The 14,226-nt window shown below is 40.2% G+C and overlaps 1 protein-coding gene across 1 annotated transcript; it reads left to right on the top strand.

The window, feature by feature from the left end:
• Positions 1 to 1,483: 1,483 nt before the first annotated feature.
• Positions 1,484 to 13,101, top strand: trpc2a (transient receptor potential cation channel subfamily C member 2a). Its single transcript, XM_072691741.1, has 13 exons — positions 1,484 to 1,498; positions 3,352 to 4,044; positions 4,137 to 4,337; positions 6,016 to 6,180; positions 6,893 to 7,067; positions 8,044 to 8,244; positions 9,602 to 9,764; positions 10,363 to 10,452; positions 10,559 to 10,751; positions 11,448 to 11,575; positions 11,694 to 11,755; positions 11,853 to 11,957; positions 12,854 to 13,101. Exons 1-13 carry the CDS (start codon positions 1,484 to 1,486, stop codon positions 13,099 to 13,101), a joined length of 2,439 nt encoding a protein of 812 aa, XP_072547842.1.
• Positions 13,102 to 14,226: the final 1,125 nt, after the last annotated feature.

Raw genomic sequence — 14,226 nt, 5'->3', positions numbered from 1 at the left:
CAACCTACCACTGCCCCTTATTGAGAAAATTAGAGAAAGGTGGTTTGGAATTCTTTGGAAGTCTTCAGTTATAACAGTAACTTAAAGGCCAGTGTGTTGAAGCAAACAATTCATTAATTAATTGATTCATGAATTTATTCATTAATTACAGTCCTGCATTGTTTGAACAGATGGATTTATGCATTGTAATTTATAGGATAGTAAAAAAGGATAGTAAAAAATACACTAAACAGTAAAAAGAAGCACAGCAAATATATGCACAGTATATAACCTGACAAAGTCTTAGACTATGGTTAGCAAAATAGCCTCGAGGCATGTCACTAACTGTAATTAGGAGCTGTCAGCTGGATCAAATGTATTTATTAAGCTTCATACTGTACATTCTCTGACTCCTGAAATCGTGTACTAACACTCATCAAACCTGGGCTCCTCTAAGCAACTATCTAAAGGCCTGAAAACAAAACTAATGAATGCCCACAAGGCAGAGGAAAGTTTGAAGAAGGCAGTCAAGTGTTTTCAGCTTACAGTTTCCACAATGAGACATGTTATTGGGTAATGGTAGTTCGAGGCAACTATGGAAGCCAAGATGAGATTTAGAGGACAATAGAAACTCTCTGAGAGAACTGGTCACATACTGCAGGAAGATTGAGCTAAGAGCTAAGAGTTAAAGGTGGTGGTGGTCATTTTCATGGATGATTCCTAAATGTGACCTCTTTAATGTGACCTTATCACAAAACTCAAATTTCTGAGTATATCACAGAACATCTAGACAGGCCAGATGACGCTGGGAGGAAAGCATCAGGTTCCTAGCCCCACTGCACCAGATGTCTGTACCGACCAACAGATGCCAACACTGCTTGTAGAATGAGAGGGAAGTGCGTGTCATCTACTCTCTGACTCTGGCCCTTGTGTTTGGCTGGCTATAGAGACTATGTTTACTACAATAAGTAAAAAAAAAAAAAAAAGTGTGATTTGGCCAAGGGACCCCAAATTTTATTACAATGCTGTATATGACATGTAATGCAGCTGGAATGTAGATGGTTGACACCTATATGCTGCTAACACCTTTGTTCGGAGTGGAGTTTTATACTTAGTGAGAACGCTGAGCTTTTACAACTGATTCCAATTACAACCGACTCCAATAAAGCATAAAATCGTCATGCAGAAAAGGAAGGTAATGATTCTAATGAGGTTTAAATGTGTCCAGCGCTAATTATGGCTCCTCCTCAGGGAACAATTCTGCAGTATGAAGTGGTTAGTAGATCTACCCAGGGAAAAATGCCCAGAATGAGAGGGCCAGCCCAGGGATACATAAACAGAACTGTCTAGAAACAATCACCAGAGCAGCTGCAGATACGCCAGCCACACCTGGCTCCTTCAGCAGGTAAACAAGCATAATTCCTTTACTGCTGCCACCAGAGAGCTTTACGGGATCTCAGCTTCTATTCTGAGAAGAGGAGCCTTCAGCTACACGCCTGAGAACATGGAACGACTTACAGTAAGTTAGTAAGATAACTTTCTCAGACACTTCCTTTAACCCTTTCTGGAGGACATGAGAGCGCAGGGCACACACTGGTGGGGTAAAATCTAAAACAGACATAGTTACATAGTTAAACAGGTCCAGGGCATCTTTCTTACGTTCCCTTTGCAACATTGCATGCAAATGTTGACTATATTTGGACATTTTTTAGCATTCACACTAAAGACCATAATTTTTTAATACCAGTTTATGTGTAAATGTGTGTAAATGACAGAATGCATAATGTTATTTTAATATCCTTAAATAGAGCATAATTTTAAAGCATGCAGATCGCAAACTTGAATTCACAGTGACCGTTATAGCCCAATTGTCTTTTCTTACATTTCGTTCAGTTTAACTTTTAACTTGTAACTTATTGATATAAGCAAAGTTCTGTAAATAAAATCACATTCTACATTTTGATAAAACTGATATTGCATGTGTTTAAGAACAAAGAAAAGGTGATGTGTTTAAATTGATAGTTATTACAGTATGAACAGCCTTGTTTTATATAGAAATATGAAAAAACATAGATTTTGATATTTTTACCATGTTATTGTACATTTTGGGGATTGAAACAAGCAGAGAAATTTAAGCGCAGAACCAAACCATGTAAATATAATATGAATTTGAAGAAGTGTAACCACCCAATACTTGACCTCATGAATGCTCTTGAAGCTGAATACAATCAAATTATGCTTAAACAATGTTACCAGAAGAGTAGAAACAGTTCAAAAGACAGAAAGAAGAAACTTATAATTGAGCTATTGTCCACAAACTTTTGGCCACATAGTGTGTGATTTTGATTGATGTGTCTTTTTAATTATGGTTGGATGCAGTAATGAAAACCTACACTCAAAATAAATTAGTTAGTTTAAAACAATGACAAATTAAAGGTAAAGTAGGCTATAATGTCCAAATGTTTGTGGACACCCCTTGTTTTATATAGAAATATGAAAAAACATAGATTTTGATATTTTTACCATGTTATAGTGCATTTTGAGGATTGAAACAAGCAGAGAAATTAAGCGCAGAAGCAAACCACGTAAATATAATATGCATTTGAAGCAATACAGTGTAAGTAATTGTAGAAGCCAATTGTATAAGTAGTTGCATATCGACACAGTCAGGCAATAACGTATCTCCATTTTTAAATTTGTTACAGAATTTTTGTTACATCAAGCAGACTAGTACCTAGCAGCCAGTAATACCTAACTCCAGCCTCATCCAAAACCTAACCCTCATCCTGGTCATAATCCTAACCTTAACCTTAACCTCAACCCAAAATCGAATCTTAACCCTCACTCTGGCCCCTTAATCCCAGTCAAATTAAGCTCCAGTTCCATGCTGGTGTCAGCAGCAGCAGGTCTACATCAGCTGGTTGAGGATGTTGAGGTGGTCTGTATTAGACCTGTTAGATGATCACTGATCTTTCAAGAGAGACTCTTCAAATAAAGTGAAGGTCTTTAGTAAAGGTATCTAGGTGATCTACTGAATGTTCAGATGATGCTCCATCACTGAGATGTTGATGATCTGTTGAGAGTCTGATCAGTGTTCATTGACAGTTGTTTTTTTTTTTTACACTGTCAATCATTTTAAGATAAATGGGCTAATAGAAATGCTCCAAAATGACTTTTACATTGACCTCCATTGAAAGTTAAGAGATATAAGAGTTTTGGAGATGATCAAGTTCAGTTCAGTTCAGTTTAGTAAAGCATTTGATCCATTAGCATTTGACAGTAGCTACTATGTCACCCATATGATTTGTAAGCTACAGATTTCATTTATCATTTATTCTAGTTGTCTCATGTACTTGTGGCTATTTATAACAGACTGATCAGTGGCGGGAGATCATCAACAAGAAGATCCACTTTCCACCAGAGCTGATCACAGCCATCCAAGAGAGCAACATGGCCATGGTGGAAAGCCTGCTCTCTGCAGGAGAAGGCATAATACACCAGCTGGTCGACTCTGAAGATCGGCTGTGGAGGGAAGCTCTGAACCTCTCAATCAGACTGGGCAGTGAGGAGACCATGGCTGCTCTTTTGAGAGGCATCAAGTTCGACTTCCGACAGATCCACGAAGCCCTGCTGGTGGCAGTGGATACTAATCAACCAAAAGTGGTCAAACTTCTTCTGGACCGTCTGGACCAGGAAAGAGGCAACAAGATGGATGTGCGCTCCTTCTCCACAGCCATCTTTGACCGCTCCATCGATGCCTCACAGTTTGCTCCTGGGGTGACCCCTCTCACGCTGGCCTGTCAGGAAGACTTGTACGAGATTGTGACCATGCTCACTCAGAGAGGTCACATCATCTCGCCACCTCATGCCATCTCCTGCAGCTGTTTGGAGTGCAGGAACGCACGCCAGTATGACCTGCTCAAGTTCTCACTCTCTCGCATCAACACGTACCGAGGCATCGCCAGCCGTGCCTACCTGTCAATCACCTCTGAGGATGCCATCCTCAGCGCCTTCCACCTCAGCTCAGAGCTGCGCAAGCTGTCCAAGAAGGAACCAGAATTTAAAGTGAGTGTAAAGTACAGCTTGTTATTCGGAGTGTGCTGCAGCTGACTGAAAATAAGCGCTGGGTGAACTGGCTCTCACTGTTCTCTCCTCAGCCGCAGTACCTGGCTCTGGAGCAGCTGTGTCAGGAGTATGCCGTGGAGCTGCTGGGAATGTGCCGGAACCAGAGCGAGGTCTCCACTTTACTAAACTATGGTGAAGAGGTCAATGATGAAGAGCTAGATGAGCAGACCTTTGAGGAGGGTATCCCCAACCTGGCACTCATCCGCCTGGCTATTACCTACAACCAAAAACAGGTAACCACTGCTACTGCCGGGTGAGGAACAAATGGGCCCGGATATGAAGTCAAAGTGGTATGTTGGTTGCTGTGGTAATAGACAACATGTGACAGTGACAAACCTTTGCTGTCAACTACACCAAAAATTTGTGGACATTTTTTTTCCCAGTGAATTTAGATACTCTAACAGTTTACCGATTCTGACACAGGAGTCTAAATCCATTGCAAAAGAATTGCCAATATATATAAAAGGATTCTCTAGAGGAGCTGCACATGAGCCTTAGTAGACCATGCCCAATGCCAGGTGTGGACTACAGGGTCCCCCCCCCCCTAGCATCTAGCTGTGGAAGAGTAGAACTGTAATGGTTCGCCATTGTAAACCTTTGGAGAGACTTGTAGAGGCATTTGTGATCCAGCACTAACCACCCAATGCTTGACCTCATGAATGCTCATGAATACAATCAAATTATCCTTAAACCAATGTTACTAGAAGAGTAGAAACAGTTCAAATGACAGAAAGAAGATGATTGAGCAGTTGTCCACAAACCTTTGGCCACATAGTGTGTGATTGATTGATGTGTCTTTTTTAATTAAGGTTGGATGAAGTAATGAAAACTTAAAATTACTTCAAATTAAATTACTTAGTTTGGTGAAATAAAATGGACTATAATGTCCAAATGTTTGTGGACACCCCATTGCTGACACAGATGTATAGATGCACACACACACACACACACACACACACACACACACACACACACACACACACACACACACACAGCTTGTCTCATACTGCCAACAGAATAGGACTATATGGAGCAGATAAACATTAACCTATTGGTACCATGCTGCCTAATGCCAGGCGTGGTCTAAAGGGGTATAAAGCCCCCCAGCATTGAGCTGTGGAGCAGCCCCCCAGCATTGAGCTGTTCTCTAAAGTGATGGTTGGTGCTCCATGCAATAATTTTGGGATGAGTTGGGAAGTTAATACCTTTGATTTAAGAAGAAACACCAAATGAGCAGATGTCCCAATACTTTTGCCCATATAGTGCACCTTTCCAAAAAAAGTAACTTAAGCAGGTGTACAGCATCACCAGATAATACTTATATGGACTTTACTTTTTGGTGAAGAACATCAATTCACCCATCCATCTTCCTATCTACTTCTTTCTGGTCAGGGTCACGGTGAGTCTGGAGCCTACCTGAAATTGTTAGTGGCAAGATAAATAAAATAATAAAATAAAATAAATTTAAGATAATAAAGTAAAATAAAGTGCAACAGATCTAACAGAGATTTAAGCTGAGCTCAAAAAAGTTTTCAGACCCATTTAAGATGGTCTAGTGTCAACTGGCTCCACATCGATGTGGTGACCCAAAAAAAGAATGAGCAACTAAATATTGATGACTTGAAGGACTATATTTCTTGAGAAATACACCTGAGGATGTCTAGTTCAGCTGATCCAATATACTGCTTAGCTGATTCTGAGAAACAACAGCTGTCACTTTACATCATCTTTCAGAATCCATGTCTCTACACAACTCGCCCCAGATTCAGCAACACTTTCTGTGCTGCAGAGAAAACTGTGGATTACAGTATATGATCCCTGCCCTAGCTTTAACGCTAACATTGCCAGTCCACAAATAGCCTGACTGACAGCCGGGATCAGTGTTTAACTGTGTTTCTTTCACGCCTCTAGTTTGTGACTCATCCCATCTGCCAGCAAGTGCTGTCCTCCATTTGGTGTGGCAGTCTCTCAGGCTGGAGGGGCAGCAACACAACCTGGAAACTGCTGGTGTCTTTGGGGATCTTTGTAACCATGCCATTGCTGTGCCTCATCTACTGGATTGCTCCAAAGTCCAAGGTGAGATTAGATGCAGATGCAGAGTCCCATGTTTCCTAGAGGCCAAGTACTGGCTTCTGCTTCTCTTTAACAACATTAAAGCTTGCTTCATTATGTCAAACTGGACAGAGATTATATTCTGACATTTCCTACAGATCTGGGATCTCTGGGACATTATTCAAAGCTTTTAAAAATGACAAGTTCCTAAACGGTTCTTGACTCTCATTTAGAGCATTTAGCAGATGCTCTTATGCACAGCGACTTAAAAAGTGCTTTGCTGTTTACTCAGAAAATACCCATAGCTACTTTGCATCTGCTAAAATCCAAAAGATACCACTAAACACAAAAGCCAGTATGGAGAAAATAATACTCGACACTACACTTCACCCAGCTACTCTTGGAAGAGGTGGGTCTTCAGTCTGCGTTTGAAGACATCGAGCAACTTCCAAAGTTCGTTCCACCACTTTGGTGCCAGGACAGAAAAAAAGACGTAGATCTTAAGGGATTGGCTCTCGGTTCTGATCCGCTTTTGACTACTGCCATCAAGAACGGCCAGGGTCAGGGTTTTAAATTGGATGTAGGCAGCAGCTACAGGAAGCCAGTGAAAACAACACATAAACAAACACATACTCAAATGCGTAAAGAGCCATCTATTTACAGGTTCTTTCAGGAACCGAAGAAGTTATATAAGGTTTTAACATCTACTTTGGGATTACTATCTTTTCTCTCCCAGATTGGAAGGACTCTGAAGATTCCAGTGATAAAGTTCCTGCTGCACTCTGCCTCCTACATGTGGTTCCTGATTATCCTCTTAGCTGAATCGATCTTCATGGCGATCTGCCGCGATGACATCGCTTCCCGCGCACAACACATTCTCTACAACTCCCTTCACATGATCTGGGTTGTTGGTGAGATGTTTTGGATTTGAAGATATCAAAAAAACAGATTCTCAAGATTGGTTAATCAGCACACCAGCTGATTAAGCATGACTTCAAGAGGAAATAATGGTACAGTGACAGGTTTGTTCATTTCTACCAGAGGATCTCTGCCATGTTTTACCTGTTCCCTGATACCTGTGATATCTGGAACTATAGCTCTTCAGGGGAACATCTGCATTTACTGTTAGTGATACATTAATCACGCAGTCACACACAAAAAACAAATCCACATAACAGGGTCTGACACCCTCTGTGGACTCCCTGTGAACCTATTGGTACCATGTCTAATGCCAGATGTGGGCTACATGGGTATAAAGCACCCCAGCATTGTGGAACTGTGTTTTTTCTGGAATGATGATGGTGCTCCATCCAATACTTTTAGGATGAGTTAGGAAATAGGGGATCAGGTGGGGATTATCCAACATCCTGACCTCACTAACACTTGTCACTGGATGCAATCAACTCCTCACAGCAATGCTTCAAAGTCTAGTAGAAAGCCTTCTTCACTGCACAGTATGGACAGGTACTCAGACAAAAACAGGATACACCCTTTAATTCTGTTGATTTCAGAAGAAACAACGAATGAGCCGAATACTTTTGTCCATATGATGTAGAATTATACCAATTATTACTTTACTATAATGTCACATGGCAAGACTTCCTAAATAAGCACTAGTTGATTTCTATTGAATGACTGTTAATAATTTCACATATGAGCATACTACAATAATAAGGAAAGTGCTGAGTGCTGACTACCACCACTTTACATTTTATGAATAGGATATTCATAGATATCGTTGTGGTGATGTATGTTCTGCATGGTGTACTGGTGGTACAGCTGTATTGAATGACTCTGCCCAGTGTGAGTCGAACACCTGACAGAAGGTTTAAAACCCTCCTCCAGTGTCACAGACCTCCTTAGCAGGTTCATTTTACGCCCTTCCAGGTTTCTTCTGGTTTGAGTGTAAGGAGGTGTGGATTGAGGGACTGAAGACCTACTTACTGGACTGGTGGAACATTCTGGATATGCTGGTGCTCAGCATGTACCTGGCCTCCTTCACACTGCGCATTTTAATTGTGCTAAAAGGCCATTTTCTCTGCCAGGATCCCAGCGCCGAGGACCTGTGTGATTACTTCACAAACACAGGTGATTCAGACAGGACCACAGATTGTTTACAGTGGATTTACAGTGAACGTATTTCACTGTAAGAGACTGTACAGTGCTTTACACTGATTTTGCAAAGGTTATTTTTAGACATGACACAATATAATGCAATATATATTATAATACACAATATAATACTCACTATAATACACCAGTGTTCAACAAATCATTTATGATTAAACATAATGGTTTGGTTTGAATAAATGGTTTGTAAACCGTTGGCCACAGCTGCCAAGCAACATAATGCCAGATTAGTCTATTTATAACTGGTTTTAATGACTTTGTGCTTCAACCAATGGCCTGTTTGCTGACCTATACTTGCATGCCTTGTCCTCAAAGCATTTATATTACTGAATCATTTATATTAGCTACTGAATTAATAATAATAGATACTAAATTATATATAACCATTACTAAATCATTTGTAACAGTTTTTGAATAATTTACAGTAGATACTAAATCACTTGTAGATCCTGGATGATTTTTAGTGGATACTAAATTATACATAGCAGTTACTGAATCATTTGTGTGAGTTGCTAATCATTTATAGTAGATACTGAATCCATTATAGTAGATACTGAATCATATATAGTAGAATATAATTCACTTGTAAATACTGAATAATTGATAGTAGATAGTAAATATATATATATATATATATATATATATATATATATATATATATATATATATATAGCAGTTACTGAATCATTTATAGTAAATATTACATTATCTGTAGTAGAAACTGAATAATTTATAGTAGATGCTAAATCATTTAGATAGTACTGAATCATTTACTGTAGAAATCACCTGAAGTAGATCCTGAATCATTTATAGTGGATACTAAATTATTTATTGCAGTTACTGAATCATTAAAATGGTACTAAATATTTTTTGTAGATATTGAATCACTTGTAGTAGATACTGAATCATTTAAAGTAGATACTGAATCATTTATAGTTGATACTAAATCATTTATAGCAGTTACTAAATCATTTAGATGGTACTGAATCGCATATTTTAGATACTGAATCACTTGTAGTAGACACTGAATCATTTATAGCACATTAAATTATTTATAACAGTTACTGAATCATTTAGATGGTACTGAATCATTTATTGTAGATACTAAATCATTTATAGCAGATGCCAAATCATTCGTAATATTTACTAAATAATAGATCCTAAAACTCAAAATAAGCCTAGGGGGTTAAGGCATTAATACAGAATTGAGTTGTGTGTGTTTGATACAGTGTGTATTGATATTTTAGATATGTTTTATACCCATGATTCTAGACTGTCACTAAAGCTTCTACATGTGTATGTTAACTATGAGCAGCACGAGAAAACTGGAGACAAGAAGATCCTCAGCTGATTGCTGAAATTCTGTTTGCTGTGACCAGTATGCTGAGCTTCACACGTTTGTCCTACATACTACCAGCCCACGAATCCCTGGGAACCCTACAGATATCCATTGGAAAAATGATAGACGATATGATGAGGTGTGGATTGTTAAAGATGAGACTAGGAACATACACTTCAACATACATGTCCAAAAAGTATGCGGACACCCCTTCTATCAGTGGATTCAGCTACTATAAGGCACACCCACTCACACAGGCTGTCCATTGTCCTTGGAAAAGAATTGGATGCTCTGGAGAATCTGCACAAGACCCTAAGTCCACCATGGCCAATGCCAGAAGTGGGCTACAGGGGTCTAAAGCCCCCTAGCAGTGTGCTGTGGAGCAGTGAAAGTGTGTTCTCTTAAGTAATGGAGCTCCATCCAATAGTTTTGAGATAAGATGGAGTGAAGTTTGTGGTCCAGAACTAATCATCCAGCATCAATACCTGACCTCACTAATGCTCTAATGGCTGAACACAATCAAATCCTCACAGCAATGTTATGTTTGAATGTAAATCCTTCCAGAACAGAGCTGTTAGCGCTTTTTTAATACCCTCGAGTTCAAAAGATATGTCTAACGAGCAGGTGTCTACAAACTTTTGAACATATGCTGAACTTTTAGATGCATACCTTGATTGCAGACCAGTTTCTCACCAATGTTGTGGCATAAATAACATTTTTGGTCTTTTTCCCGACAGATTTGCGTTTATCCTGTTGATCATTGGAACTGCTTTTCTGTGTGGGATGAACAACATATATGTCCCATATGTAGGCTCTCAGCTTGGCAGGTACTGACAAACGTTGCCTAATATGGTCTCAATATGACATTTCAACCATGCTGAACATATACATGCTGCAAAAACTAACCATCTTCCATGACTTCCTTAACTACAGGCTCAACAAGACCTTTAACTTTCTCTTCTGGACTATGTTTGGAGTGTTCAAACAGGAATATGTGGACATGCCCGACTACGTTATGGCCGAGTTTGTGGGCAGAGCACTGTATGGGATTTTCACTCTGATCATTGTCATTGTGCTGCTGAACATGCTCATTGCCATGATAACCAACTCATTTCAAAAGATTGAGGTGAGCTACCTGACTTGTGAACACCCTTTCTAATGAATGCACTCAGTTACTTTACATTGCACCTATTGCTGACACAGATGTGCAAATGCACACACACAAACAGCTTGTCTAGACCCTGTAGAGAAGCACTGCCACTAGAACAGGCCTCACTAATGGCCTCTCTGGACCAGAAAAACGTAAACCTATTGGTACCATGTCTAATGCCAGCACTTTTGGGATGAGTTAGGGTGATGATCATTCAACATCCTGACCTCACATACGCTCTTGTTGCTGAATGCAATCAAATCCTTGCAGCAATGCTCCTCCAAAATCTAGTAGAAAGCCTTTACTGGACAGTCGAGACCCTAAGTCCACCATGGCCAATGCCAGAAGTGGGCTACAGGGGTCTAAAGCCCCCTAGCACTGTGCTGTGGAGCAGTGAAAGTGTAATGGAGTAAGTAATGGAGCTCCATCCAAGAGTTTTGAGATAAGTTGGAGCGAGGTTTGTGGTCCAGAACTAATCATCCAACATCAATACCTGACTAATGCTCTGATGGCTGAACACAATCAAATCCTCACAGCAGTTACTCCAACAAAAGCAGGCTAAGCTCTTTTTTTTTACATACCCTTGACTGTAAAAGAAACAATAAATGAGCAGGTGTATTGATCAATGAAAATAAAAAGGAAAACAAAAGAGTACCTTTCTACATCTTCCAGAACGATGCCGACGTTGAATGGAAGTTTGCTCGTTCCAAGCTGTACCTCAGCTATTTCAGAGAGGGCCTCACTATGCCCGTGCCTTTCAATATCCTACCTTCCCCCAAGGCATTATTACATGTGATGAGGTAGGTCAGTTTAACAAGCAGCATCATAAGTATTTTGAGGAAGGTTTCGCTAGATTTGAATACAATAGATCTGACAGATCTGGCAGTGATTACAAGCTTTTCTCTGTGCTTTATGTAGGAGTACCTTCCGAAGAAATACTTCAGGTAGCACCGACTACCCTCCAGTCTCATCCGTGGTAAGTGTTATGGACAACCATTCGTATTTTAAAATTTCAGTGTTCAAGGTTAATGAGTTTTCGCTCTGATCAGTCTGGCAGTACCCAGAACCTGAGCGAAGGTCAGGGGGAAGGCAGAGTGCCATATCGCCTGCAGGTGATCAAGGTCTTAGTGCAGCGTTACATTGAAGCAGCTCGCAGAGAGTTTGAGGAGACTAAGAACAACGGTAGGTTATGGCTTTATTTTCTTGTTTATTTCTACCATTTGAAAATATTTTAGTTAAAAAAAGACAAACATAAACTGTCATAAAAAGGACTTAATTTATAATTAACAATGTCCTGTTAGATCAACTTGCAATAAAGTGAAGAAGGGGCCTTATTCACTAATATCTTCCTAAGAACTTGTTCTTGCAAAACATCCTAAAAACAGACAAGCCTAGTTTTGCTGGGCCACCATTGGCCAATAAAATGGTCAATGGCATTTCAACAGTGGGGAGGCTGGTGGTTGGCGAAGTAGACATGCGATCGCCGCAATAACAATGCTGGGCAAAGCCAGCAGTCACTGTGGTATTAATGTTATCAGTGCAGTAACAACACCGTGTGAGACTGGCAGCTGGTGCGATGGAGCGATGCTAACGCCATGGTAGCAAAGTTGGGCGAGGCCAGTAGCGATGCCAACACAGCAGTAGCAATGCTTGGCAAGGGTGCTGCTAATGCTGCGGTAGTGATGTTGAGTCAGGAGACCCAACCTCAGCTTACCTAAGATTTTATCTATTTTATTGTTAGCTTTGTGGCAAAATGTCTTCTAGATAAACAGGAGGTAGGAGTCTTTGCGCATGGGTTTTTCAACAATGTTCAGTCAGTCATTCCCTCAGCCAGTCAGTGAAGCAAAATTGCCTCTTCTGGGCAGTCTAGCAAAAAGTCTAGATGTCTCAGATGTAGGATGTGTTTTTAATCTCTAAAAATTGTTTTGAGTGTCAGAATCTTTGTAAAAGAAGTGTGTTTTAAGAAGAAATTTTGGTTGGTGAATAAGACCCAATGGTTTTAACATTTCTAAGACTTACAAGGCTTTGTTATGACTGTGACAGTAGGCTTTTATTGTGTAATACTGTGTAATACTCAGATGTAGGGCACAGAATTACAGAACTCAATAAAGTGATGGGAAGACTGGACACAGAGATGATGAAGGTTCGCGAGAAGCTCCAGTGCAAACGTGGTGCATCCAGACCAGAGCAGGAGGCCAGTGCCATTCTGAGCAACTACATCATTGGGGCTAAGAACCACTTCCGTGGCTTTGATACGACAGAGGCTTCGGGAGGCCGAAGTGCTGGGCTGCAGGTTATAATCCACCACAGAGAAGGACCAGAATGAAAATAAAGGAGAGGCAGTCTAAGAGGAGAGGATTGCCCACAATATCTTACACTAATAAGAAGACAATAAGTGATGTGACACGGGTGTAGCAGCCTTCACTGTGCAGATTTGCATATATATTTATTTAGTTGTATGCTGCTAACTTCAAACATATTAAAGTTGATTAATCCTGTTATTTCCTGTTTTTTTTTTCTTTAAAAAAAATAAAGATGTTCCCTACACTCCTTTGGTTATGAAATGCTGTGGGGTTGAGTTATTCAGGCTATTCTTTCTGCTAGTTTTATGTGAGCGCAGCATATCCACGCCTCTCAACATCCTTCCATGTAAAACTGCTTGAGCCACTCCATTTACCATCCAGTCTATAAACACAAAAATAATTATTCCAACTGATTCCAAGTTGAAGGTTTCACAGCAAGTGCCTAATCACTTTAGTCTCAAGCAGTTTTTCACTGGCCAAAGTCCCCAGGACAATTCAACCACCTACATAAAGGCCGGGCAGAATACGCCCTCCTCTAGTAATCAGCAGGTCAGCTGGGTTTTAATTAGCTGACGCTGTGTGTTTTCCATGTCCTGGTGTGACTCAGCAGAATACACCTGCTGCCAACGTCCGTCAGTGCAGTTGTTCCCCCGCGACCACACTGCCATTCATTACGGTCACACACACACACATAGGCACACAGTGGCCTCACGAGGCCACCATACTTTACTTCCACATTTAAAAAAGTAGAAGCGCTCAGCGTCATTGAGAGAGAGGGGCAGGCATCATTGGAAAAGCAACTGCAAATAAAAATAGATCATGTGTGAAAGTTGATAGCACAGCTTTTTTGTCTCTGGTTCTACAGGCAGTTTGTCCACAGAGCCACACTACTTTTTAAATAAAAATAAATTAAAACATTTGTTTGTCACCTGCTTTAAATAAAACCAAATAAACTGGCCACCTGACACTTTTCCATTCCTATAAGTGTACAGAAAATAATCATATATAATATTAATAGTAAATGTTGGGTATTACAATCAGAAATAGTGTATTTTTGGTGCCACAGTGTGTTATTTTACTGGTTTTGGGTCAAAAAATGCATTAAAGCAATGTCTCTGTCTTTGCCACTCCAGTCCAGAACGCTGCTA

This window comes from Salminus brasiliensis, chromosome 11 (assembly GCF_030463535.1).
Source record: "Salminus brasiliensis chromosome 11, fSalBra1.hap2, whole genome shotgun sequence".
Classification (NCBI taxonomy): domain Eukaryota; kingdom Metazoa; phylum Chordata; class Actinopteri; order Characiformes; family Bryconidae; genus Salminus; species Salminus brasiliensis.
This window is presented reverse-complemented; position numbering and strand designations above follow the sequence as displayed.